The sequence below is a fragment of the Lissotriton helveticus genome, chromosome 11 (assembly GCF_964261635.1).
Source record: "Lissotriton helveticus chromosome 11, aLisHel1.1, whole genome shotgun sequence".
NCBI classification, from domain to species: domain Eukaryota; kingdom Metazoa; phylum Chordata; class Amphibia; order Caudata; family Salamandridae; genus Lissotriton; species Lissotriton helveticus.
Window position 1 is genome coordinate 1151283771 of NC_136072.1, and position 27857 is coordinate 1151311627.

Below are 27857 nucleotides of genomic sequence, written 5' to 3' on the forward strand. Positions count from 1 at the left end.
GCACAGCAACTCTGAGTGCAGTCTCTTTCAATCGCTGACACACACAGCACGTTCCCATCTAATTGTGTGTATACAGTACAACATATTATATCCTATGTCTTCATTAACAATATAGTGTATCTGTACTGAATATATATCCAGCATTTCAGACTGCATTTCAGAGCTTTTAAAAATGTTTATGGCTTTTTTTTTTTGAAATTCTTTAGCATTGGCTACAGGAAACAAAAATGCTATAGATTTACAAAAAAAACCCATAAACAATTCTAAAAGCACTAACTCTAATGCTGCGAGACCTATTGCATTTTCAATGCTTGTTTATCTTGTAAGTGACTCTTGTGTGTCTGGGGAACTTTCAACACCGCCCGTGACTACCCATGGCAAGGGGGCACCTACTACTAGTAGTGAGAAGGCATGTAACCACCCGGTCCGGAAAGAAACACGTAGTGATAGATTCCTTACCTTAGAATTACCCCCAGGCGTCAGACTGGATCCAGAAAGTTTTTGTCAGCAGTACCCCTGCGTGTCGGTAGGCGTCGTCGTGCGGCTCCGCGTGCGTAGTTGGCGTCGGGGCCAGGATGATGTTGCTGGAGCTCCTTAGACCCACCCATGCTCTCTGACGTCAGTTCTTTCTTTTTCCGCGCCAGCAAGCGCAGATCCGGGAAGAGCTAGTACCCCTAGTCACTTTTTGACTGAGTTTTTTCGAGGCCTTTTGTCTTATTTTCTCGAGTCGATCGACTCCTGGTGTCGTAGGGATGCCCGTCTTCAAGAACTGTGGGGACTGTCACCGCATGATGTCGGTGACGGACCCACACCACGTGTGTCTTTACTGCGTGGGGCGCAACCGCGACTCCAAGTCGTGCCCCGACTGCTGGGCCATGGCGCCGAAGACTTTGCGGGTGTGGTCCCGAAAGTTGCTGGAAGTCCGGCAGTCGGCTTAGCGCCACTCAAGGTCCGGTTGCGGAGCCGTCACCATCATTCTTCTGGATCTAAGTCGTTGCACTCAGGGTCAGGTAAGTCTAAGCATTCCAAAAAGAAGTCGATGAAGCGTCGTCGCTCCTCGACTTCCCCTCACCCGTCTCGCAACACAGCTGAGGGTGCAGGTGGTGCCACCCCCGCGGCTCCTGCAGAGCCTGCGATGTTTTGCCGGCCTACCCGCCCTTTCCGGGTCCATCGGTGGCACCTGCTCAGGTGCAAGAGTTTCTTGCTGCCATGGCCTGACTCTTTGGGCCATCTGGACCTGCCGGTGCGCCTACGGGCCTCGCGGGCCCGACTGGGGTCCTGTCCTTTCATCGCCGGCAGCTCCGGGCCCAGTGTCGCCGGCGGCCCCGGTGCAGCATGACCCCCTGGGATCCAGGATCGGATCTTGGTGACCTAATGATGCCTCCACCAACCTTGACACCACCGGCACCACCACCGACGTCGCCCGCTCCTCGGGGGGAAATCGTCCCCAGTTTCAGCCCTGAACCGGACACGGTGCTGCATCGGCGCTGATTCCGACGCCGATGGGGCCCTTTTTCCCTATGTCTATCCTCCTTATTTTCAGCCTGTTCCACAGACTTCGGAGGACTGGGAGGGGTCTGAGGACACTCTCGCACAAGTGTGCTTATGATCTGGACTGGGCAGAGGATTTGGGGGATGCCAGTGGTCAGGACACCTCACTTTACCTTTGCATGCTGTCTCCTCCTACCGTGGCTACGGAGGAGGGAGCTAGTTACGCAGTTGTGTTGCGTAGGGCAGCCGAGGCCTTCCACCTCGAACTCCCTACAGTGGCCGTCAGGACTAACCTCCTGACAGAAGTGCTCCAGCCGGCGGCAACCTCTTCGGAGCCCTTGCTGCCCTTTAATGAAGCGCTGTCTGACGTTCTTTTGGGCACCTGGTCCCGGCCCAACACAAGGGCTCCTGTGGACAGGAACATGGCCTGACGCCATCGCCCGGCTCCGGGCGACTCCCTCTTCCTCTCTCAACCCCCATCCCTGAGAGCTTGGTTGTCCATGCCTCTGCTTCCCAGAGCATGATCCCTTCGGCCCCTCTGGATAGGGAATCCAAGAAGCTGTAGCAGCTTGGCAAGAAGCTGTTTTCATCTGTCAGCTTACGGCTGCAGCCGGTGAACACCGCATGCCTCTTGGGCCGTTATTCCATCTCTGTGTGGGACACGGTTGCGCGGGTGCTACCTAACTGTCCGCAGGAGGCCCAGACAGTAAACTCCCAAGCTATTGCGGCTGGCAGAGACACAGCTAAGTTCCCCATACGTTGTGGGCTTGACACCGCCAACTTGCTGGGCAGGGCATTTTCCACGACGGTGGTGCTTAGCCTGGCTGAGGACAACTGGCTTCTCAGGGGATGTCCAGAACAGTCTGATGGACATGCCCTTTGATGTCATTCGCCTTTGTGGCCATAAGGCAGATAGTGCGCTGGAGCGCTTTAAGGACTCCCAGGCTACAACCAAGTCCTTGGTCATGTCAGCCACTGGCCTCCTCCGCCGTCTGCCTTTCGCTCCTTTTGTGGCCAAGGAAGGGGTGCCCCACCAGGTTCACTCCAGAGCCACAGGCTGCCGCAACAACAACATCAGCGCGGCCGCAGACGTGTGAACCGGGGAGGCGGTTGAAGGGGCCAGCGGGCGGGTCAGTCCACTGCCACCCCCGCAGCATCCACTGCAAAGCCTTCCTAGTCCGGACTTTCAGGGCCATCAAACGCCAGTGGGCGGTAGAATTCACCATCATCTCCCCCACTGGCGCAACATCACCTCTGACAAGTGGGTGCTGCAAATTGTCCGAAGGGGCTACTCCCTCCCCTTTGAGACTACCCCTCCAGCCATGCCACCTCAGTACCACCGCATGTCGGGGGACCATCTTGTGCTTCTTCAGCAGGAAGTCATAGCCCTCTTGGCCAAGGGGGCCATCGAGCGCGTTCCTGGGCCAGAATTAGGTCATGGTTGCTATTCCCACTACTTTCTGTTCCCCAAGAAGGGCAAGGGCCTGCATCCTATCTTGGACCTCAGGAACGCCAACCGCTTCCTCCGGAAGGAGAAGTTCAAGATGTTGACGCTAGCTCAGGTCTTGTCTGCCCTCGACCCGGGAGACTGGATGGTAGCATTGGACTTGCAGGACGCATATTTCCACATCCCTATCCTGCCGGCCCACCAGCGTTACCTGCGGTTCACGGTAGGCCACAAGCATTTTCAGTTTACCATGCTCCCCTTCGGTCTTACCAGCGCCCCTCGGGTGTTCATGAAAATGATGGCGGTGGTCACAGCTCATCTGCGCAGATCAGGGGTTCCAGTCTTCCCCTATCTCCATGACTGGTTGTTGAAGGGGGGCTCGCCCCAGGCAGTCGTCTCCCACCTCCAGACTACGGCTGACCTCCTGCATTTGCTGGGGTTTTCCATCAAAGTGCCGAAGTTGCACCGGATTCCCTCTTGGAAGCTCCTTTCATCGGAGCGGTTCTAGACTCGGCGCAGTTTCGGGTTTATTTTATTTTATTTATTTAACTTATAAAGTGCACTATCCCCTTGCAGGCATCCTGGCGCTAGGCATCTCAGAGGACAGAAAGAAGTGTGTTGGATACAAGACAGACAACTATATCTTGGGGAATGTAGGAAACCGGCTATTTCTGGTAGGCTAAGGCTGATGCCAAAGCCAGGCAGAAACCACCATTCCAGTTAGGGCAAGGAAGTCACACGCCAAGATAACCCCTGCTCACCCTCTAGGTAGCATGGCGCGAGCAGTCTAGGCTAAACTCGGAGGCGATGTGTAAAGCATTTGCGTCAGCGCACAACAGCAACAACATACTAGGTACACCACAAAAGAGACTCCACACAAGGTTATATTAAAATAACTTTTGTATTGTCAAAAACATATCAGATAGAAATCACACATGTACAATGTGCCAATGGGCACGGCAATATTCACAAGGGATTATTTACAAGACAGGGCCACATGGGCCACTGTCTGAATCAACACTTTGCAGATATAGAAATACTTGTCAGTAATTAGAATAAAAGTAGAGAAACTTCACTGTAACACAAAGTAACAGTTATAGATCACATCCAGTAACTACTGGGGACAGGTAAGCACCACCCACGCAACCCTAAACCCTTAGGAGACTGTCACGCAGGGGACCAGGACCTCACTAGGACCACCTGTACTAAAAGGAACAACCACCTAAGTATCACACAGCATTTAGGGGTCTAAGACAGAACACAGTACCCATGATGTATGAAACACATTCAGAGGAGTAGTAAAGGAAAACCACCTAAGTATCACACAGCATTTAGGGGTCTAAGAAAGAACACATTACCCATGATGCATAAATATACATTCAGAGGAGTAGTAAAGAGAAACACATAATGTATAAACATACACATTCAGCGGTGTTAAGAATAAAGCACATGATGCAATAAAATTACATTCAGAGGTACCAGAATAATACAGTAGCGCAATAGTCACATGATGTCTAAAAACATTCAGAGGTGCAGGAATAAGACATGATGCAAGAAGTCACATTCAGAGGTGCAAGAACCATACAATTGCGCAAAACCTACATAAGCCACCACCTGTGGCAGTCCCTAGGCCAACTGGCCTTGTTGGGGCTAGAACGCCCTGAGTCTCAATGTCAGGGCCTAAACGATGCAGGGGCCCACTACTTGCTAGGCCCCTGGGAACACTCACAAGGGCCTAAACGTTGCAGCTGGCACTAAGTGCTGCGCAGCTGTGAAGGCCGGCACCCCGGTGCCCTCGCTGTCCCACACAGGGACTCTCTCCTGAAATTGCGCCTAAACGGTGCAGCTGCCCACTAACTGCTGGACAGCTGGAGAATCATCAACACTGCGCCAGGGCCCTCACTGGCCCTCAGGCGCAAACTGCGCCACGCTGGAGCCACACAGGCTCTGCCACCACACTGCGCAAAAGGGTCGGAGCCACACAGGCTCTGAAAACACTGGTCAACCGTTGGAGCCACATAGGCTCTAAAAACACTAGGCCCCGTGGAGCCCTCAGGCTCTGAAAACAATGGTGCCCCCTAGAGCCCCACTGGACTCTCCAAACGTTGGGGCGACCCACTGCCGCCCTTGGGTGGAGTCCCCCCCCTCTGGGGGACTCGAGATACTGCGACTGCCCCTCGAGCCTCTAGGGGCTCGTAAAACATTTGTGCCCCCTTTGAGCCTCTCAGGGCTCACAAGCAAAATGCAGCCGGTTTGTTGGAGCCCCGCTCGGGGGCTCGAGCACAGAGATCCGCCCTCTGAGCCTCATCAGGCTCTGCACACCAGAGGGGGGGGCGCGGGCACCGGCAATGTGCCCCGACGGCCCCCCTCTCCCCTTTGAGCTGCACTCACCAGTTCTCTTGTGCGGCGGCTGGGGGACGGAAAGCTCCCGCTCCTCGGGACTCTCCACTGCTGCGGCCGGACTCCTCTCTCTCCGGGGCTCCTGCTTCCTGCCGCGTCCTCTCGTCTCTCGGGCACAACTCCGGTCTCCCTCCACAGCATGGGAGACCGGCAACGACAACCTGCTTCTTTTCTCTCGGGGCTCCCTCCCGGTCACGGGAGCCCCGCAGCAGCCGCCGCCGCCGCCATCTTCCGCGCCTTCCTCTCCTCCTCTTCCCGCCGACTGCGGGGGGCGGGACTTCCGGCCGGCCGCGCTGAGATTGGCCGGCCGGCCGACCACTTCCGTGTCGCTGCGGGCAGCGCAGCGGCCCTTCTCTTTAGGCAGGCAGCCGGGGGCTGATTCCTTTCACGGGCCAGATGCCGGGTGGGCACCGGCCATGGGAAATAAAGCGCTTCCAAGTGCTAGGGAAAATGAGCAGAGCGCTACCAGCGCTGTACTCGAAAATAAAGCGCTCCTAAGCGCTATTGTCCCAGCGAAGCGCTCACAGGCGCTAAAGAGGAAAAGTCCAGCCAAGTCCTCCAGGGGATACAGCAAAGTCCCTCCAGGGTAAAGCAAAGTCCCCCATCCTTCCAGGACAGGCAGAGGGGTCCCCCAGAAGTCCAGGCATCCAGGGGCTGGGCAGCGCCCGCCCCTGGTAGATTCCAGTCCGAAGTAAGAACAAGACAAGAAGAACCTTTTGGAAGGGGAACAGCCCCTTCTTATCCACAGAAAAGGCTTTGAAGTCGTTTGAAGTCTTTGTGTAGGCGAGCCCTAAGCCCTGGGTGTATCTGGTTTCCCTCTCCTGTCAGCCTCAGGTCAGAGGTGACAGGGGGCCATCCGGAGGGAGAGGCAGCAGGGTGGGCTGACAGGCACAGCCTGGCACCCCCAGAGCTCTTCCCTCCCATCCGTGACAGCAGATGGGGGCCTTTCATCTACGGCTGACTCAGACCCCCCTCCTCCAGACAGTCCATCTACCAGCAGGCCCAGGCATGCCTGGGCCAGGCCCATCAGCCAATCACGTGCCAGCAGACTCACTACACAATTATGCCAACTTCTAAAAGTAGCCCTTCTAGACTAAACACAGCCATGCCTCATACACCATTCTGCAGCATTCCTTCTCACAAATTCATACATATCAAACTCGACCCTGCACTCCCCATGCATCAGGAATCTACCATGGGCATACATATTCCCCATTCATTCCTATGGGAGGGCAGGTCACTCACCATCCATACACGGAGAGCACACGCACTTTACACTGTACCACAGTGAAAAAGTGCGCAGAGGCCTAAAATCACCAATCCAGGTTCCAAAAACAGGCTAGGAAAAAGCAAAAAGTCACGGGGTGAACCTGCCCAAAGGACCGGGTCCAACAGGGAACAACCACGTTTTCAGACTCCTTCTAAACGGGAGGAGCGCCTTGATTTGTCTAATCTCCCACTGGAGTTCATTCCACATTTTGGCCGCTGCCACCCCAAAAGATCTATCACCTGACCTGACTTTCCTAAACCTCGGTACCTTCACCAGTCGCGCTGATGAGGAGCGAAGCCTTCTCATCGGGACATACCACTCAAATTTTTTCCGCAAGAGCGCAGGGCCCAGCCCGTGAAGATCTTTAAAAAGAAGGCAGAGAGACTTGAACTGAACTCTCTGTCTCAGAGGGAGCCAGTGCAATTCTGCCAAGGCCGCGGATGGAGAGGACCTTCTGGGCAGTCCTAAAACTTACTTGGCCGCCGCTGACTGGATCCTCTGAAGTCTATCCAAAAGGAACTTCGGAGAGTCAAGCAGCAAGGCATTGCCATAGTCCAGCCTACAGCAATTCCGGGATATTCAGGCTATGATTCTGATCTTCTGCCTCTATCCCGGGTTTCAGTCAGGATGACGCTCCGGCTCTTGGGCCTGATGGCCTCCTGCATCCTGCGAGTGGATCATGCCAGTTGGCATATGCGGGCTCTGCAGTGGGACCTGAAGTTCCAGAGGGCACAGCTTCAGGGCAACCTGTCCAATCACGTCCAGATCTCGGAGGGCACTGCAGGAGACTTGCAGTGGTGGCTCACAAATCGCGATTGGGTCAATGGCAGATCACTCTCCGTTCCCCAACCGGAACACACAGTTGTGATGGGCGCGTCCCTTCTGGGATGGGGCGGCCACATGGGAGAGGTGGAGATCAGAGGCCCCTGATCTTCGGCGGAGTACCGGCTCCATATCAATATTCTGGAGCTTTGGGCGATCCGACTTGCACTGAAGGCATTCCTTTCCTCTGTCCTAGGGAGAGGAGTGCAGGTGTTCACAGACAACACCACCGCCATGTGGTACTGCAACAAACCGGGCGGTGGGTTCGTGGGCCCTATGTCAGGAGGCTTTGCGCCTCAGGACATGGCTGGAACATCAGGGCATTTCCCTGGTGGTTCAACACCTGCCAGGTTCTCCATCCGACCTGGCGTTCAAACTCAGCCGCTGGTGCATGATGGACCACAAATGGCGTCTGAACTCGGACGTGGCGCAAGGTCTCTTTCAGCAGTGGGGAGAGCCTTGGTTAGATCTATTCGCCACCAAAGAAAACGCGCAATGTCATCAGTTCTGCGCGTTGGAATTTCTAAGGCGGCACTCACTAGGCAACGCTTTTCGTTGCGAGTGGAGTTGCGGTCTACTATATGCCTTTCCGCCTATACCACTTCTTCCCAGAGTGCTGAAGAAGATCAAGCGCGACCGGGCCCAAGTTATTCTTGTGGCTCCGGACTAGGCTCGAAGGGTATGGTATCCCGAGCTACTCAGCATGGCGATCGATCCCTTGCTCCGTCTGCCTCTTCAGGAGGATCTTCTGTCGCAGCAGCAAGAGAGGGTCCTCCACCCGAACCTGTCCAGCTTCCACCTCCTTGTGTGGAGATTGAGCGGCGGCAGTTGACGTCTTTCGACCTGCCTCCCGAAGTCTGTGATGTTATCGTGGCAGTCAGGCGTCCCTCCACTAAAACGGTATACACCTGCAGGTGGAATACATTTGTGGCATGGTGCACAGCAAAGGCTGTGGATCCCCTTTCTGCCCCTCTTTCAGAGGTCCTTCTATTTCTCCTCTCTTTGGCCTAGCAGGGCTCTGCTCTGGGCACTATCAAGGGCTATCTATCGGTCGTTTCAGCCTTTTTACGGCTCCCAGATCAGCCTTTCCTTTTCAAGTCGCTAGTTGTAAATAGATTCTTAAAAGGCATTACTCATCTTTTCCCTCATTTTCCTTTCATAATGCCTCAGTGGAACTTGAACCTAGTTCTGACCTATCTGATTTGTGATCCCTTTGAGCCACTTCACAACTGTCCTCTTAGTCTTCTCATTTTAAAGACTGCTTTCCTGGTTGCTATCACCTCTGCCAGAAGAGTGAGGGAGCTACAGGCTCTTTCTTCTAAGCCTCCTTTTCTCTCTGTCCATCCGTACAAAGTTGTTCTAAGGACTCGTCCATCTTTTCTGCCAAAGGTTGTCACTGCCTTTCACATCGGGCAGACCATCACTTTGCCCACCTTCTTTCCGCCTCCGCATCCCTCTAAGATGAAGAGGCTCCACTGGCTGGACCCAAAACGTGCGCTCTCGTTGTTCCTTAACCGCACACAACAGTTCCGGGTGGATGACCAGCTCTTTCTTGGCTTCGTGGGCACCAAGAAAGGTCAGTCTGTGCACAAACGGACCATCTCTCGATGGGTCGTTCTGTGCATTAAAGCTTGTTATTCCTTGGCTAAAAAGGAACCTCTGGTGAGGCTACGCGCCCATTCTACCAGGGCGACAGCAGCCACTACTGCTTTGGGATGGGGAGTTCCCTTGCATGACATCTGTCAGGCAACTACGTGGGCCTCGCTGCACACATTTACCAAGCATTACTGTCTGGACAGCCAAGTCCGGAGCGACGGCTTCTTTGGCCGTTCTGTTCTCCAGGACTTTCTGGTGTGATCTTGGTTCGCAGACCCACCACCGGGGTTCGTATTGCTGGGTGTCTATTCTAAGGTAAGAAATCTATCACTACGTGTTTTTTTAAGATGCTCAAGATACTTACCTTTGGTAACAATATATCTGTAAGAAACATTAGTAGTGATAGATTCCTTACCACCCCGCCCATGCTACCTGTTCTGAGAACTGATTTCTAGGGTTACGGTCATCCCTTTCAGGGCCCTAGTTTCATGGCACCAGTGGTCAGTTTCTTGCATGGCACTGCGTTCCTGGCTCGGAAAGTTGTGTACAGAACTGACGTCAGCGCGCGTGGGCATGTCTAAGTAGCTCCAGCGATGTCATCCCGACACCAACGACGCACGCGGAGCTGCACGACGACGCCTACAAACACGCAGGGGTACTGCTGACGAAAACTTTCTGGATCCAGTCTGATGCCTGGGGGTAATCCTAAGGTAAGGAATCTATCACTACTAATGTTTGTTACAGATATATCGTTACCGAAGGTAAGTAACTTGTGCAACTAGGGGGCACCTACTACGAGTAGTGAGAAGGCCTGTAACCACCTGAGACTAGGGGGAACCTACTATGAGTAGTGAGAAGACCTGTAACCACCCGTGACTAGGGGGCACCTCCTGCTAGTAGTGGGAAGACCTGTAACCACAGTTAAGGAGGGGCACCGGCTTTTGGTAGTGAAAAAACCTATAAACCCCCCCCTTCCTTGGCAAGGCGCACCGACTCCTGGTAGTGAGCAGACCCGTGACCACCTATGACAAGGAGGTACCTACTACTAGTACTGAGACGATCCGTGACCACCGATGACAAGGAGGCACCTACTACTAGTAGTGAGAAGAACCATGACCACCCATGACAAGCAGGCACCTACTACTAGTAGTCAGAAGACCGATGACCACACAGGACAAGGGACACAGGCTCCTAGTAGTGAGAAGACCCATGAACACCTACAAGGGGCACCAACTCCTGGTAGTGAGAAGACCCGTGACCACCCATGACAAGAAGGCACCTACTACTAGTAGTGAAAAGACCCATGACCACATAGGACAAGGGACACAGGCTCCTAGTAGTGAGAAGACCCGTGACCACCCATGACAAGGCGCACTGACTCCTGGTAGTGAGCAGACCTGTGACCACCCATGACAAGGCGCACTGACTCCTGGTAGTGAGAACACCCGTGACCACCCATGACAAGGCGCACTGACTCCTGGTAGTGAGAACACCCGTGACCACCCATGACAAGGCACACTGACTCCTGCTATTGAGCAGACCTGTGACCACCCATGACAAGGCGCACTGACTCCTGGTACTGAGAACACCCGTGACCACCCATGACAAGGCGCACTCACTCCTGGTGGTGTGAAGACACCTGTGCACCCATGACAAGGCCCACCGACTCCTGGTAGTGAGCAAACCTGTGTCCACCCATGACAAGGCGCACTGACTCCTGGTACTGAGAACACCCGTGACCACCCATGACAAGGCGCACTCACTCCTGGTAGTGAGCAGGCCTGTGACCACCCATGACAAGGCGCACAGACTCCTGGTACTGAGCAGAACTGTGACCACCCATGACAAGGCGCACAGACTCCTGGTACTGAGCAGAACTGTGACCACCCATGACAAGGCGCACTCACTCCTGGTATTGAGCAGACCTGTGACCACCCATGACGAGGCGCACTGACTCCTGGTGGTGTGAAGACACCTGTGCACCCATGACAAGGCCCACCGACTCCTGGTAGTGAGCAGACCTGTGACCACCCATGACAAGGCACACTGACTCCTGCTATTGAGCAGACCTGTGACCACCCATGACAAGGCGCACTGACTCCTGGTACTGAGAACACCCGTGACCACCCATGACAAGGCGCACTCACTCCTGGTGGTGTGAAGACACCTGTGCACCCATGACAAGGCGCACAGACTCCTGGTACTGAGAACACCCGTGACCACCCATGACAAGGCGCACTCACTCCTGGTAGTGAGCAGAACTGTGACCACCCATGACAAGGCGCACAGACTCCTGGTACTGAGCAGAACTGTGACCACCCATGACAAGGCGCACAGACTCCTGGTACTGAGCAGAACTGTGACCACCCATGACAAGGCGCACTGACTCCTGGTGGTGTGAAGACACCTGTGCACCCATGACAAGGCGCACAGACTCCTGGTACTGAGCAGAACTGTGACCACCCATGACAAGGCACACTCACTCCTGGTAGTGAGCAAACCTGTGTCCACCCATGACAAGGCGCACTGACTCCTGGTACTGAGCAGACCTGTGACCACCCATGACAAGGCGCACTGACTCCTGGTAGTGTCAAACCTGTGTCCACCCATGACAAGGCACACCGACTCCTGGTGGTGTGAAGACACCTGTGCACACATGACAAGGCACACCGACTCCTGGTGGTGTGAAGACACCTGTGCACCCATGACAAGGTGCACCAACTCCTGGTAGTGAGCAGAACTGTGACCACCCATGACAAAGCGCACCGATTCCTGGTGGTGTGATGACACCTGAGCACCCATGACAAGGCGCACCCATGACAAGGCGCACCCATGACAAGGCGCACTGACTCATGGTGGTGTGAAGACACCTGAGCACCCATGCAGTCGTCACTAGGGTTGGTGTCACCCGGTGCGGGTAACTCATGGTGTCACCCCCTCACAACTTACCGCATGGACCATCTCACTCTCTGCCTGCACCATATCCCCTCTGCCTGCACCATCTCTCCCTCTGTCCGCACCATCTCCCCTCCACCTGCACCATCTCTTCCTCTGCCTGCACCATCTCTCCCTCTGCTTGCACCATCTCTCCCTCTGCTTGCACCATCTCTCCCTCTGCTTGCACCATCTCCCTTCTGCCATCTCCCCCTCCGCCTGCACCATCTCTCCCTCCGCCTGCACCATCTCTCCCTCTGCCTGCACCATCTCTCCCTCTGCCTGCATCATCTACCCCTATGCCTGCACCATCTCACCTCCGCCAACTCCCCCTCTGCCTGCACCATCTCTCCCTCTGCCTGCACCATCTCTCCCTCTGCCTGCACCATCTCTCCCTCTGCATGCACCATCTCCCTTCTGCCTGCACCATCTCCCCTCCGCCATCTCCCCATCCGCCTGCACCACCTCTCTCTCTGCCTGCACCATCTCCCCTCCGCCATCTCCCCATCCGCCTGCACCATCTCTCTCTCTGCCTGCACCGCCTGCACCATCTCTCACTCTGCTTGCACCATCTATCCCTCTGCCTGCACCATCTCCCCTCCGCCTGCACCATCTCTCCCTCTGCCTGCATCATCTATCCCTATGCCTGCACCATCTCCCCTCCGCCAACTCCCCCTCTGCCTGCACCATCTTTCCCTCTGCCTGCACCATCTCTCCCTCTGCCTGCACCATCTCTCCCTCTGCATGCACCATCTCCCTTCTGCCTGCATCATCTCCCCTCCGCCATCTCCCCATCCGCCTGCACTATCTCTCCCTCTGCCTGCACCGCCTGCACCGCCTGCACCATCTCTCACTCTGCTTGCACCATCTATCCCTCTGCCGGCACCATCTCTCCCTCTGCCGGCACCATCTCTCCCTCTGCCTGCACCATTTCTCCCTCTGCCTGCACCATTTCCCCTTCGCCTGCACCATTTCCCCTTCGCCTGCACCATTTCCCCTTCGCCTGCACCATATCCCCTCCGCCTGCACCATATCCCCTCCGCCTGCACCATTTCCCCTCCGCCTGCACCATCTCTATCTCCGCCTGCACCATCTCTCCCTCCGCCTGCACCATCTCTCCCTCCGCCTGCACCATCTCTCCCTCCGCCTGCACTATTTCCCCTCCGCCTGCACCATTTCCCCTCCGCCTGCACCATCTCTCCCTCCACCTGCACCATCTCTCCCTCTGCCTGCACCATTTGCCCTCCGCCTGCACCATTTCCCCTCCGCCTGCACCATCTCCCCCTCTGTCCGCACCATCTCCCCTCCGCCTGCACCATCTCACCCCATGCATGCACCATCTCACCCCCTACCTGCACCATCTCACCCCCTGTCTGCACCATCTCACCCTCTGCCTGCACCATCTCACCCCCTGCCTGCACCATCTCACCCCCTGTCAGCACCATCTCACCCTCTGCCTGCACCATCTCACCCTCTGCCTGCACCCTCTCACCCCCTGCCTGCACAGTGGTGAGAGGGTGCAGGCAGATTCCTAAAGATTGTCACTCAAATGGGTACGAAGAAAACTCCATGATCTATCGATGCGCACAGCAACTAGCCCCTAAGGTTTCAACACAATAATTATTCACTTAAACATGAATTCAACAAAGACTCTGTGAATCAGATTAGTAAATACATGTTTTGAATATATTCACAATTAAATCTTTGCGACAACAAAACAGTACATGTTTGAAGATTCGTTATATCATGTTTTGATAATATTGTACAATCTGATTGGATTTGTCAATGCCCATGGCCCTAAAGTTCGTGGCTTAAAGTCGAGCAGCTCTTATAAGAGACAGAAAAGAGAGGGGTGAAGATTGCAAACATGATTCTGGTGGCGGCCAGTGAGTTCCTATGACGTTTGTCAGTTACAAGGATCAGTAAAAGAATGTTAACAGTTAACTAGCTTTGCCCAGAGGTTGTCTGCAGGGCTTTAAGTGGGTCGGGTTCTGCAAGTGCTCATCACCGGCAGTTCTAAAAATCACATGCTGTAACAGGTCTCTATCGGGCTCTCCATTTTTGCCCTCAGCCCTGGTTTAAAAAAAAAAATCTTAACTCAACAGCAGTACCACCCTTCACTGCCTCTGTTGTAACTTCAAAGAGGCTCGCTATAGTACTTCCAGTCTCATCATTTCAAAACTGAAGCATTTTCAATATTATATGCAACTGAGCCATAGTTGCTGCTTTTTTTTAATCTTATGCAACTACCAGCCATTGACAAAGTCAAAAGTCCTGGCTTGCTGTAGGTGGAATGTTACTTGGGTTTGATTGTGTGTACGTGCATGTGTGGTTTTGATTCAGTGCTGGCCTTCATAGCGAAGAAGAGGGGTCACATGCCTGAGCCCGTGTATGGGAGGGGTTTCCATGCTCTCTGTGAATTTTTGTCCCAAAGAACTCAACATCAGATATTGTTATATTAGTGCCTCCTCCTGGTTGTTCTTTATAGCTATAAAATAAAAGCTCCGATACACTTTACTATGTCCCATGAACAGATATTCATTATTAACAGGTCCATGGAATCAATCAATGTTTTCAGTTGCGTATTTTTCAGTGACCAAAATGCAAAGAGCTATATCAAACGAGGATATCCTCTGGAAAAACTGGATTCTGCCAAGGACTGCACAACTCAGAAAGCCCGGCCGCAAATATTTTGTATCATCGACATAACGATCCAGAAGCAAAAGAGTGACGTTATCGTGTAGAAGTTCTCTCACCAGGCTGACAAATTAGAAAAAAATAATTTCACGCAAATGGGAAGTCTTGGGCCAAGAAGCCTATTTCAAAACTGTTTTCACACACAAACCCTTATTCGTGCACACACGGTATAAGAATATCAGAGAAATTCTGAAGATAAAAGTTTCTGTGGCACCACGTATTTATACCTGCATTAAAAAATGCTGGTATTGCAGCCAATGTGGGAACGTGATACTTGGCAACACATTTTTACATCCACACACAGGCAGTCCGTGTGGACTCACTCACGACGGACGCACATCACGTACAGAGAGAATCAGAATTACTGACCATAAAAGTGTCAACGTTTTATTAGGCCCAGGGTTCATTATAAAGCAGAGCAGAGGTGAGGTGAGGCTACAGCGTAACGGTGTCACCCCATGAGATGGTGTCATCCGGTGCGGTCCGCACCCCCCGCACCCCCCTAGTGACGCCACTGAATAAGATCCCTTTTGCACTTCCTAACTGCTCAGAAATCTAACAAAATTACTGTTGTTTTCCAGGGTCCATTCTGGATAAGATCGTGGTGGAGACAAACCCCTCAATGTGCCTTGAGCTGGGCACCTACTGTGGTTATTCGGCGGTGAGGATTGCCCGACTGCTAAAACCTGGGTCGCGACTTATCAGCGTTGACATAAGTACTACGAGACTCTGCGTAGCCAAGCAGATGGTGGAACACGCCATGACAAGGCGCACTGACTCCTGGTAGGGAGAGACCCGTGGCCACACACAAGGGACACGGTCTCCTAGTACTGAGAAGACTTGTGACCACCCACAAGGGGCACGGGCTCCTGGTAGTGAGAAGACCCGTGACCACCCATGTCAAGGTGCACCGACGCCTGGTAGTGAGACCCATGACCACACACCACAAGTGAAACCGGCTTGAATGCATAATGCAGGATAAGAAATGGTTTAACCCTTAACTGTACATCTCTAAGAAAGGCCTTTCTACATTGTACTGTAGAAAAGTGTTGAGATGATGGAGCATATTTTAAAAATGAACTACGTGAGTAAAACGTGATTGCACCCCTTTACCACACAATGTTGTGCCAGAGGAGTGGTCCACCTAACCCCAAGCTGTGGACAGTCCATATAGAGGAGAAAGACTGCGAAGTCGGGCGAGTTTGCAGGATGTACTCCTGGCTCCATATGCTCTAGGCACAAGTCGACTGTGTGTACACAAGATGCAGAAAGATCTGTGTGCGTTTGATATTTTTGTGTGTCACATACCAGTTGGGTGCTCAGATCAAGTATTTTCTCCATAGTTAATGTTGGTGACCAAAAGTGATGGGTGTGAATTAATGGAAAAAGAAAACTGAGAAACCACATTGGAAGAAACCAAATGATAGAAAAACAATTTTAAAGAAGTAAAAAAAAATCAAAAATTTTAAAGGAAAATTTTAAAGGAAAGGTAATTTAACACCTCGGCTGCGCCGCCGATTTTGCGGAAGTGTGGCACTTCTGCAAAACGGGCGGGGCCGTGTCGGACATTGGCCGACGGATGCACCAGCGAGGTAGCGTTGCCGTCGGCCAATGGCCGACGGCAGCATGGAAGGGGTTAAAGAAAAATCTTGAATTATATTAAACTTGGGTGGAGTTTAGAACTACTTTGGGGTTTTTGGGTTCAGGGATGGGTAATGTTTAGGGGGATATAGGGTTTTTAGTGGTCTGGAATAATTCGAGTTCAGGCACAGGGGTTTTTAGAATTCAGAGATGGGTGGAGTGTAGGGGTGGTGCGGGATTTTTAGGATTCACAGATGAGTGGTCTTTATGTGTCTGAGATGTTTTTAGGTTTCAGGGATGGGTAGAGTGTAAAGGTGTTGAGGGGTTTTAAGGTTCATGGATGGGTGGAGTTTATGAATGGTGAGGGTTTATAAGGTTATGGGTAGTGGCTGGGTGGTGAAGAGTTTTTAGGGTTCAGGATTTGATGGAGTTTAGGGTGGTGAGGGTTTTTAAGGATTCCGCAGGAATGTTAAGAGTTCTGGGTTGAGGAGGACGACTTCTTATGGGTCAAGTATGGGTGGTGTTTAGTTTTTTTTAACGTTCAGTAATGGGGGAGTGTCAGGATATATAGAGGTTTTTAGGATTCAGGAATAGGATGAGTCAGGGGTAGTGAGTGATTATATGGTTCAGGGATGGGGGATTTTTGGGGTAGAAAGAGCTTTTAGGCTTCTGGGATGAGTGTAGTGTTGGTGTGATGAAGGGAATTAATTTAGGGTGGTGATGGGTCAGGAAAGTAAAAGTATTCAAATTAATTGTGTGACAACATAGAGGATATACATATGAAATAACCTTCTCTCAACTAAAGCACTGAAATAAATATCTCTGACAAATCTGTTTCTAAAAGTAAGATCTGCAAACATCGCATTTACACCCAAAAAAAGCATTCAAAAGCCAGTTTCGACCAAAAATACTTTCTATGAATTTGTTTCTACAAAAAGATAAACGCCATTCATTCTTAAAATTTCAATTAAACAGTTTAGATGAAATGGCTTCTAACTAATGGATATCCTATCGGGTGATTTGCCTCGCTTTATAAATCCTGATTGATTTATTTATACTGTGAAATCACATACAGCAGGTTAAAAGTAGTCTATAGCGGCTAGTCAGGTACATCGGTCTTCATCTTGCAGCTGTTAAGCTATGGTGGCTTATCTTCATAGAGCTAAGCTACGTATACTTCTCCCAAAACTACACATTAACTATGGGCTCCATGGAGAGCTACAAAAGTCATTACATAGGAGGTGCCAAAGAAAGGATGGGGTACTAGCTGTGGCTTCAGCTTACGGCTATTTGGGATTCAGAGTCTTCTTTCAGTGTAAGATCTTCCTGCAGCCCATTGTAGGTGGTAGGGAGGACAGTGGCAGTGTCTCCCCGATCCGCTTCACGCAAACAGTGAGACAACCCAGAGTTGAACTATTTTATGCTTTATTGATATCGAATTTTAAAATTGCTAAATTCAACTTTTTAACTTTATGTGTTTAGTACATTATCATCTCTGTTCTTAACAGTATTCTGTGCCATACGGGGGATTTTAAAATTAAAAGGGGGGCTGACACTTACCAAGTAGGAAGCCTGGGCTCGGTGTTTTGATCCTGCCCGCCCCGGTCCGACTCGGTAGCTAGTACCGTTGAGCGGAGGGAGGGACAGGGAGAGCCAGGTACTTCCGGTCTACAACTGGAGCGGATAGCGCTCTAGTTGTTGCAAGGGAAGGGCTACTTAGCCCTCTCGTCGCTTCGAGCGCGCAGGGAAGCGCCTCAGACGCGCCTAAGACAAGCCAAAGAGAAGGCCGTCTGCGCCCGTCCGCGACCGGACGGGGCTAGGGGCCATGACCTCTGTCCCGCGAGATGGCGATAATAATATATCTATGTCCATCAGATATTCGTCCCAGGACCTATTAGCTTTTCGGCCAGCACCCTCGCAAAACTGTGCTATGGAGGACTGGCCGTACCCAGAGGGGCCATTCTCCTGCCGGTTTTGTCAGTTTCAGCCTCCCCATGATGATTATCAATCTGGATTGCCTTCTCTGACTGTTCCTAACTTACGAACAGGGTGGAAAAACTTGCTCTGTAACGTCAGATCCCTGTCCAAACATTATGTGGAGGTTTGGGACCTGATCTCAACCTCACAACCTGAACTGTGTTTTGTGACGGAGATGTGGCTGAAGCCCCATTCAGTCCCTGCAATCACCCTTGGCATCCCGGAAGGATATAAAATTCTGAGGAGGGATAGACCCCAACAAACTGGCGATGGCATCGCCATAGTCCATAAATGTGACATAGCCATTTCTATATTGGACCACTGTTGTACTGCGAATATGGAACTTATGATTTTTAGAATCAATACTTCGTCTAAGGTTGGTTGGAAAGGGGCATTGGTTTATCGCCCCCCAGGCCCTTGCGCAACTTTTTCCATCTTGCTAGTTGAAGCATTAGCCCCGCACATCAATTCCGGTAATTACTTTTTACTCCTAAGAGATTTTAATGTACTCAGTGAATTACCGGATGATGCGGAGGCACAGTCTCTGCTAGCCGACCTGTCCTTACTTGGGCTTACACAATACAATACGGGCCCCACCCACCGGGCAGGACATACATTGGATCTTATCTTTTTTAACTCTCCTAAAATCTTATGTTACCTCCCCAAACAGGTAAATTGGACTGATCATGCGGTCTTAGAATTTGTTACGCCTGATTGTGTTAAACCCCCTAGCCAGCCCCTACTATGGCTTGTGAGAGCCCTGATATATCATCGCAACAATTATGCGATGAAGTCTCTTTCTACTTTACCAACAAAATTGACAGGATTTACGATAAAATCATTGCCTCTAGTCTTTCCATGGGGCAGCCTCTGGTACCATCTCAGGAAAGTAGGGGTATTAAGTCTATCATGCTCACCGAGTTTCCTGCAGCCTCTATGGACGAGGTAGAGGACCTCATGGGTCAAATTAAGAGTGGCTCACCATTAGATCTTATCCCGGTAAGAATTCTGTCATCGGTTGGCAAGACGCTCGGTCCTATGATCCAGTCTCTTGTCAACCTTTCTCTTTCCAAAGGGCCGGATCCCACAGGAGTGGAAGACGGTGATGGTGAGACCCATTAGGAAGAGCTCTTCCATCCCATGGACGGAGCTGTCTAACCTCAGGCCCATATCCCTCCTCCCGTACCTGAGCAAATTAACAGAAAAGCATGTTAATATCCATCTATCAAGTTTTATCGAGCGGACAGGAAGTCTGGATTATTCTCAGTCCGGCTTCAGGCCTCGCCATAGTACCGAATCAGCGCTCCTTTCAGTGGTAGATGACATCCGAATGTCCCAGGATATGGGGCATTCAGTGATTCTGGTACTATTGGATTTATCGGCGGCGTTCGATACTATATTCCATGACATCTTGCACAGGCGTCTGGTAGAGGTGGGGCTTGAGGGTTCGGCATTGGCCTGGATGAGGAGCTTTTTAACTGGCTGCACACAGTGTGTTAACATGGGCTCATTTTGATCTGCCTCTGTAGAGCTCACAAAGGGGGTGCCATAAGGTTCATGTTTAAGTCCTACTCTTTTTAACATATACGTGGCCCTCCTGGCCAGTATTATGAGATCTTATGGATTTATCCCGGTGTCATATGCTGATGACACTCAGCTCCTTTTCCGTTTTAAGTCACTAAGGGCCAGCTGTAGGTAGCCAAATACCGGTCGGTAACGGCCGATTTCGGCCGTTACCGACCGGTATTTGGCTTTTGAGATGTAGGTGGGTCGTTATTTACAGAATCGGTATATTTACCGATTCGGTAAATTAACCACTTCGGTATTTTACCGATTCTGTAAATCCATATGTAGCTGACACTCCTAAGAGTGCCACAGGCCCTTAAGAGTCGGTATTTTACCACACAATCCTATTGTGTGGTAAAATACCGAATTCAGGTGTGCATGCACATCTGTGCATGCACACCTGTGCCATGTGACACACAGACATGCCCATAGGGCGTCTGTGTGCCACATGTCACACAAGCCTGTACTTGGTGTGCTAGAGGGTGTCAAAGTGACACCCCCTGCACCCTTGCAGGATTCGGTATTTACCGATTCTGTAAATACCGATTCTGTATTTCCCATTGATTCCTATGGGCTTCAAGGCCCATAGGAATCAATGTGAAATACCGATTCGGTATTTACAGAATTGGTAAATACCGAATCTTACCGAATCGGTAATTGGAAAATAAGATTTACCTACATATGCCTCCTTCCTATTTACCTACTCTTAAATACCGAATCGGTATGATTCGGTATTTAAGAGTCGGTAAATAGGAATTACCCACATCTGGCCCCAAGTCCCATGGTCAAACAGTCCTTTTCAGAAGGCATGAAGGCGGTCTCTCGGTGGATGGCTCTGAATTTCCTACGATGTAATATTGGAAAAACGGAGGTTATGCTTTTTGGGGAAGCATTAATGTTGTGGACTCCAGACTGGTGGCCCCCAGATCTGGGTCCTGTCCCTAGCCCTAAACAGGTGGTAAAGAACTTGGGCGTACGGCTGGATCGAGATCTATCTTTAAAGGACCACGTTCACCAGACGGTTGGGTCCTGCTTTTACACGATTGGATTACTTCGTAAAGTGTTCTCCTTACTTCCAGACACAACTAGGAAAACGCTTGTGCAGGCCTTGGTGCTCAGTCGCCTAGATTACTGTAACGGGCTGTTGCTATCGGCAAACGATGGTGTCCTTAGCAAGCTTCAGGTGGTACAAAATACTGCTGCTAGGTTGGTCCTGAATGCCCTACCTAGATCTCCGTCACGCCCCTTGCTGGAAAAACTACACTGGCTGCCGAAACACCAGCGGGTTAAATTCAAGACCTGCTGTGTGGTCCATAGGGGTATACATGGTTTAGGTCCCTCGTACTTGGCGAAAAAGTTCATTCCTTACAATCGTTCTAGTAATCAGTCTTTGCTTCAAGTTCCAATGGTTAAAAAGGCAAGACAGGGTGGTAAAGCTCTATCCCTTCTTGGCCCTAGCCTTTGGAATAAACTTCCTGACTGTATTAGGCAATGTCCCGACCATCTGTCCTTTAGGAAACGGCTAAAAACCTTTTTGTTCCAGGCTTAGTACCTCTATAAATGTTCAGCTCTTCCACTCTTGTCTATCACATGTGGTGTGCACAGAGATACTCCTTCGGGAGTCGATTCAAGCGCGGTATAAACCCATAAATAAATAAATAAATAAATTGTGTAAACTCATCATACTGCTAGAAGACTGGGTGTGGACACCATCCATGTACATATTTATTGCATGCGTGCCGTGATTGTCTTTTATACACGTTACTATGCCTGGGCGGGTGCACAGGATAAAACCTCTGAAAGTGAACTTTTCACAAACTGCTTGATCGATTAGTATGTTTTGATGTGATCATGGAAACCTTTTGTACTACCAGACGTGTCCACAACCGTGAGGCCATTAAGGATGTCATTGGTGATGTCATAAGTGATTTCCTTAGTAATGTAATTGATGATATTAGAGCTACCCTTCATGATGCTATGGGTAGTGCTTGGCTTGGGCATGAGTTATTGGGTAAGGTTAACATTTTTGTTCGATTTTAGGAGTTGTACAATTTTTGCATTGGATCATTAAATTATTTTAACTGTATTTTTGTCAACGAATATCTATTTATATAAATTAAATTTAAAAAGCCAACATAGAAGTGAAAATGTGTTTAGCTTTAGTTATAACACCTTAACATATGTTAAAAATAAACCAAGGAATTTGCTTTTGAAAAGCACGGTTAATGTACAATTATGGTTATGATTTAGAACCAAAAAACCACTGAAATGTGCAAGTTATGGCTAGCTCTGACGGCTATGACTTGCAACGGCTATGCAAACCAGAATTCACACACCAATATTTTAAGAAGTTATCTTTTGGTGGTATCAATTTGAATGGGCTCCAGATGTGTTGGTTCTGATCACTTATGCAGGTCACTCCCAGGCTTGTCATACAGCACAATAGACGTTGATCTCCACGCCTGCCTGACCTTGCCTGGACCGGGGTAGGGTGTTGGGAACTAACAAATACACATTGCTAAACCCTGGCTAATGGTTACCATTCCCGTGATTAAATTTTTTGATGCCACCACTAGGCAACTTGTGATCCAAGCTACAGTGATCTCTAGGCTGGATTACGCCAGTTCCCTTCTAGTGGGCCTGAATCAAGCGGAAATTATCCGCCTCCAGCGCATTCAGAATGCCGCAGCGAGAGCTGTGGTGGGATTACCCAGATTTTGCTCCACTACCAACACCCTGCGTTCGTTGCATTGGCTTCCGATTGCACAAAGGATCCGGTTCAAGGCCCTCTGTGTTGCCTACAAAATCCTCAAGGGATCCCCGGCTATGATCCTCTCCAAGCTATTGTCCCGATATGTCCCGGTCCGGTCTTTAAGATCTTCAGACCTAGAACTCGCGGTCATCCCCCGCTTTAAGCGTAGCAGGGCTGGCGGCCGCTCTTTTCAAGTCCGCGCTGCAGTGCTATGGAATGCCCTTCCCCCGGCGATTCGCGCTCTTAGGGACCTGCTCTCCTTTCGCCGAGCTGTTAAAACCTTTTTGTTCCCTTAGTACTCTGCTTTCCCACTCTGTGTCGTTAGTTGTGTTGTGCTGCTACCTTGTCGGGCGCCAGGACGCTCCTTCGCTGGAGCATCTGTGCGCTTAATAAATAAGCATAACATAACATGGCAGGAATTCTCTGTTTTTGTTTTTACCCCTCCAAAGCCTGGCCTGAGGGCTGGAAAATGAGCAATGGGTCTCCCTCTCTCCTTGCCCAAGGGCAGTAGGTGAATATTGTCTTTGCACCCTTGCAGCTATCTGCCCCATCAATGACATGTCACCCTCCCGGCCGTGCCTAAGGGTTTAGAGTGGTTTATTGCTTGCCACCTTGCCGAGGTGCAGAAGAGACAGAGTTTGTACCCCCACGCACTGCCTGAGAGTGGGTGTCCATACTACGCAGGCTCACCTATAGTGCACTAGTGCAGGGGGTAGAGGGTTACCTCCTTCCAAGCCAAGTCCACTGGGGATTATCAGAGCCACTGCCACCTTAGGCCAAGTGTGGGAAGGCATTTGGTTTATCCCACACCATGCCTAAGTGTAGGGTGTCATTACCTGTCCATCCCCCTCTTTTCGCAAGACTGAGGGAGACTGACAAAAATAATTAAAAGGAGGGTAACAGGAAAGCATCCTGGCTACCTCACTATTGAGTTCACTCACATTTGTAACTGATGGTGCTGGTGCTCACACAATTGTGTATCCGCTAACCAACATTTCATTGCTAATTAGCACCTCCATACTTCTCTATGGTTTTGGAAAATGTTGCATTTGTGTGTGTGCGCGCATACAAACACACACACACACTGGGGAGGAAAGAACACAAAAATCTTTATTAAAAATATTTTTCTTTTTTTTTCTTTCAAGGTCTACAAAACTCTCACACTCACCAATCCTGGAGTAGCCGATGTCGCCCTCCGACAAGATGGTAAAATCCTAGCAACGGCCGGCTGGGATCACCGACTCCGGATCTTCGGCTGGAAGAGTCTCAAGCCGTTGGCCGTATTGGACTACCACACCGCCACCGTGCACTGTGTGACGTTCTCAGATCATGACACGCCAAGCGACAGACTGATGGCTGCGGGATCCAAAGACCAGCGTATCAGCTTGTGGTCTCTGTACAACGAAGCGTGAGACTTGGACAACTGAGAGACCACGCAATTGTGGTGCGGGTCAAAGAGCTGCACCCAGTAAAATAGGGGGAACACGTGCCACACAAAAGCCACTTGTGCAACAGTAGAAGAGTCATTTATGCAGTGGACATAGGAAGCCATTCTACTTAGGTTGGACTAAAACACAGGTTTTATATCCCGCCTTGGAGAGACTTAGAGGATGAAGAGCACAGTGGCTGGGATACAGGTCTAGAGCTTGTCTTAGTGGCTTCATCCTGACGTTGAGCTGGCCAGAGTCACGTCTAGCCGCCTTGATAACTATAAGATGCATCTGGAGCTTTTAGGTCCATTATTAGAAACAGAAAATACAAGGTAGGACAGTCCAACAATAAAGGCAGATTCCATGGAACACAACCTGCCCTAATTTTCACATTCCCCTCAATGCGAGCAAAGCATCTACAAATTATTTTATCTGGTGAAAAAGTGTTTTTGCTCAAAGTTGTGTGTGCTCGTTCTACCACAGAAAGAGTTTGTGTGTATCATTCACATGTTGACACATCTGGATACCTCTTCCTGTCTCAGATGCAGTGACCCCGTCCCTCTGGGGGATGGTAACTGACCAGGTCCGACCATGATGTCCTCATGACTGATATGAGGGATTGCCTGAGAAGTTTGAGGTGACAAGACATGATCAGATTTGAAGTGTGAGTGAGGTGTGGTGCGGTACAACACACACGAGGCCCTCTCCTATTCCGACTGAAACCCCTCCAGTAGGGTGACAACATTTTTGGGTACACTCATTTTTTTGTGCAGCAAGATGAGCTTCAAATAATTCGGCAAGGTCTGTGCATTCAAGGCTTCAAAGAAACCAGCAACGGGAGGCGTAAGCTGGACTTTAATATGACAAGGGCTGTTCCTCGTTCCCTTACAGTCGAGATGTGCTTTCTGCTATTAAACCATTGAGAAATCAAGGTGGGATCTTTTTTAATTTTTGGCATGGTCCGTGTAAGCATGCACATAACACCACAATTACCTTATTGTTTGCATAGGAATTTAATGTGGATTAGACCGGGTTAAAAATGAATGATTCCATATGAAGTCCATAAGGGAGGAAGAGTCCTCTGTGAAGAAATATCTTTCATCTTATCATGGGCCTAAACTACCTTACGGCTCACTCTACTCTTTTCTGGACCAACTCAGTTTGTTTAAGAAGATGCTATAAATAATCTTATGTAATAGTAACAACAGTACTGATTCAGTACAGAGAAGATAACTTATTCACAGCTCTGAAGACATCCATTTTCACAGAAGGCCAAGAAGTCTGGGTGTCTGGCTTCTTTTAGGCCTACCTAAAACACCTCTTGGCACAGCTCCATTCCTATCAAGAGGCCTGGACTGTTCCCATGAGGCACAGGGTCAGACTGATTTGCATATAGCCATGTCTGAACTGGGGTGGCAGAGTGGGCTAAAGAACGGTGATGGGTCAAACCCAGATCTTTTGACTGGGTGTGAGTGTTTGATTGGTTCAGATGCTCCGTCCATCACCACCCCCTTTTGTACCCCATTCCTATCAAGAAGCACATTCCTTGAAAGCACTTTGTGTTGTCTTCGGGTCCTTTCATAATCTCCGTCCTGAATATGTTAAACGGCAGTTCCTGCATTACACCCCAATTAGGCCTCTCCGGTCAGCGTCTGCCTCTGATCTAATGATTCCCTAATTCAAGGGATCAACCTGGGGTTGATGGAGGTCTGTGACCTGCACTGCCAGGTTGTGGAACTCCACATCCCTCAGTCTTAAAGTGAAGACTGACTTGCTGGTCTTCAGAAAGGCATTAAAAACATGGCTCCTTGATCAATAGACTCAAGATTTGGGCCCATCTCCTATGCCACCTGGTAGGCTTTCTCTTTTTAGGTCAGTGCCTAGACACCTCTGGGTATTAGAGCGCTATACAAGTTCTCTCTTCATTTCATTCCATCACTATTGACACCTAAGTGCTGGTGGGCCATTATTGTTGTCCAGTCACTGGGCAGCTATTTCTAAAATATTTGCAATGACTTGGAGATTGACGGTCAGACTATAATTTCTAACCGTAGTGGGTTCTCATCAGGAGCGAGGCAATACTCACCCTCGTGAATGAGGATGCCTGGCGCATTCCCTTCCACCAGGAATGTGTTTACAATGGCCACTTTGCTTCCCTCACTAAAACCACAAATGTCATTGAATCATCTGGGGATCAGAAAATTTTAATGGCCCTGAGAACTTGTTAGTCTAACTTTTCAGGCTAGTCAGCAGTAAGAATAATGCGCACAAGCTCACCAATCAGACTTGATAGAGGAGTGTTAAGTAAAATTAAGATAATATATTTCCAGATTTTAAAACCCTGAAGCAGAAATATATTCTCAAATAAGTTCTAGAAACATCACAATAATTTAATTCTGGAAACCTTCTGACACCATGTGTCATAGTTCCTTTGAAGAATGACAACAGATTTAATTCATGTTTAAATAAAACCAATTTAAAAGATATTCGGTGGTATAAACTTATTGTGCATGAATATGTGTCAACTTTTTCAAATAATTCTCTTGACCGGCTCCGAAGAGCCATAACCGTTGAACGGTCACGTGTGACTAGCGAAGTGGTAAGGCTGTCTCCTCTCTTAACAATACTTTCTGGTGAATTTCAGTAATTCTCTTTTGCATAGTCAGGGTTTCCTGAATGACCAGCAATTGGAATCCATTTTTCATTGAATTTTGTCACTTGATGCAGGTCATTCAGTGCCAGGTCTGAGCATTATTTGGTGAAAATTTACAGGGTGGTGATGTGAGGTGTGCTGTGTTTGGTTGGCATTGTAAGTCAGGTATAGCAGTGGCACTGAGCACTGGTACGCGCGATTGTGTCAGGCAGCCAGAGTTATATTCATAAAGTTTTCGGTGCCCTGCGAATGACGTCATGGAATATTCAAGATGCTGTTATGGGATTAAACGTTGAGGTCTGACAGTTGCTGGAAAGGGACCTCTCTTTCCCTGTCCTATTCTTGGCTTGTTTGGCCTCCAGTAAAAGACATGGCTTGCTCATGCAGTCACATCCGCTGGAAGCCGGAGGCGGGAATGTGACGGTAGACCAGCCCTGACATCCATCCTTGTTGCGTCGTCTCTACCCATCCAGAGTCTTGCAAGGCACCCACATTAAACTTACGCCCTGTGCAAATGGAAAAATATGTAATTTAAGATGGCTGTGAAACCAGAAATGACTAAACAGAGAGAAATATTTGGGAGGCAGCGGGGAGAGCGATGAAGTGCCAGTTGAGATAGGAGCTGAGCAGAGTCAAGTAAAAACATTCTTTCATGGATAACAATCAGTGAAGCTTGCCAGATATCTGGGGGTCCTGGGTGTCCGCCATGGGATCACTTCATCAGGGGTGCTAGTGAACTTTACGTCTGAACACTACGCTGGGTGTGCAAACACTGCCCTGTGTTAGGACCTATGATAGATGCCTTTTACCACTCGCGTCACTCGTGTAGCCCTCGCCACCAGCATTGACATCATTGGATAGCGGATCCCACAATCCTTTCTCAGCAGTTTTACTCTTTCTGCGATCTCTTTGTGATCCCTGTAGCCATCCATAAGGTCAGGGTTCACGTGTTACGCTGTAGTTCACGCAGACACTGTTGTCCAGTCTATACTAGTGAACATTTGTATTCAATTTCCTTTTGGTAACTTTGATGATTAATCACTTGGTTGATTAATCTAATACATTTTGTCCGTATGTGGTGTTTGCATATCAAGTAACTGCTTTCTGGTGTGTCCAAAGTATATTTGAGCCCTCTAAGTAGAAAACCTTTTGTGTGCATGCTCAGAGTTCATTCAGATGACATTAACTATGTGCGAGGGACAGGAGTGTTTTTCTTTAGTAATGGTGGGTGGGGACTACCT

At 50.0% G+C, this 27857-nt stretch overlaps 1 protein-coding gene across 4 annotated transcripts in view; it reads left to right on the forward strand.

The window, feature by feature from the left end:
• GNB1L (G protein subunit beta 1 like) overlaps positions 1-26449 on the forward strand; it is a 501997-nt gene extending 475548 nt beyond the window's left edge. For 2 of the 4 annotated variants that reach the window (XM_078667934.1, XM_078667936.1), the window contains one exon: positions 23679-26449. In XM_078667934.1, the coding sequence (XP_078524060.1) occupies positions 23679-23945 (267 nt within the window). In that variant the 3' untranslated portion in view covers positions 23946-26449. The remainder of the gene's footprint in view (positions 1-23678) is intronic. The other 2 variants (XM_078667935.1, XM_078667937.1) reach the window with 1 other exon arrangement.
• The last annotated feature ends 1408 nt before the right edge of the window (positions 26450-27857 follow it).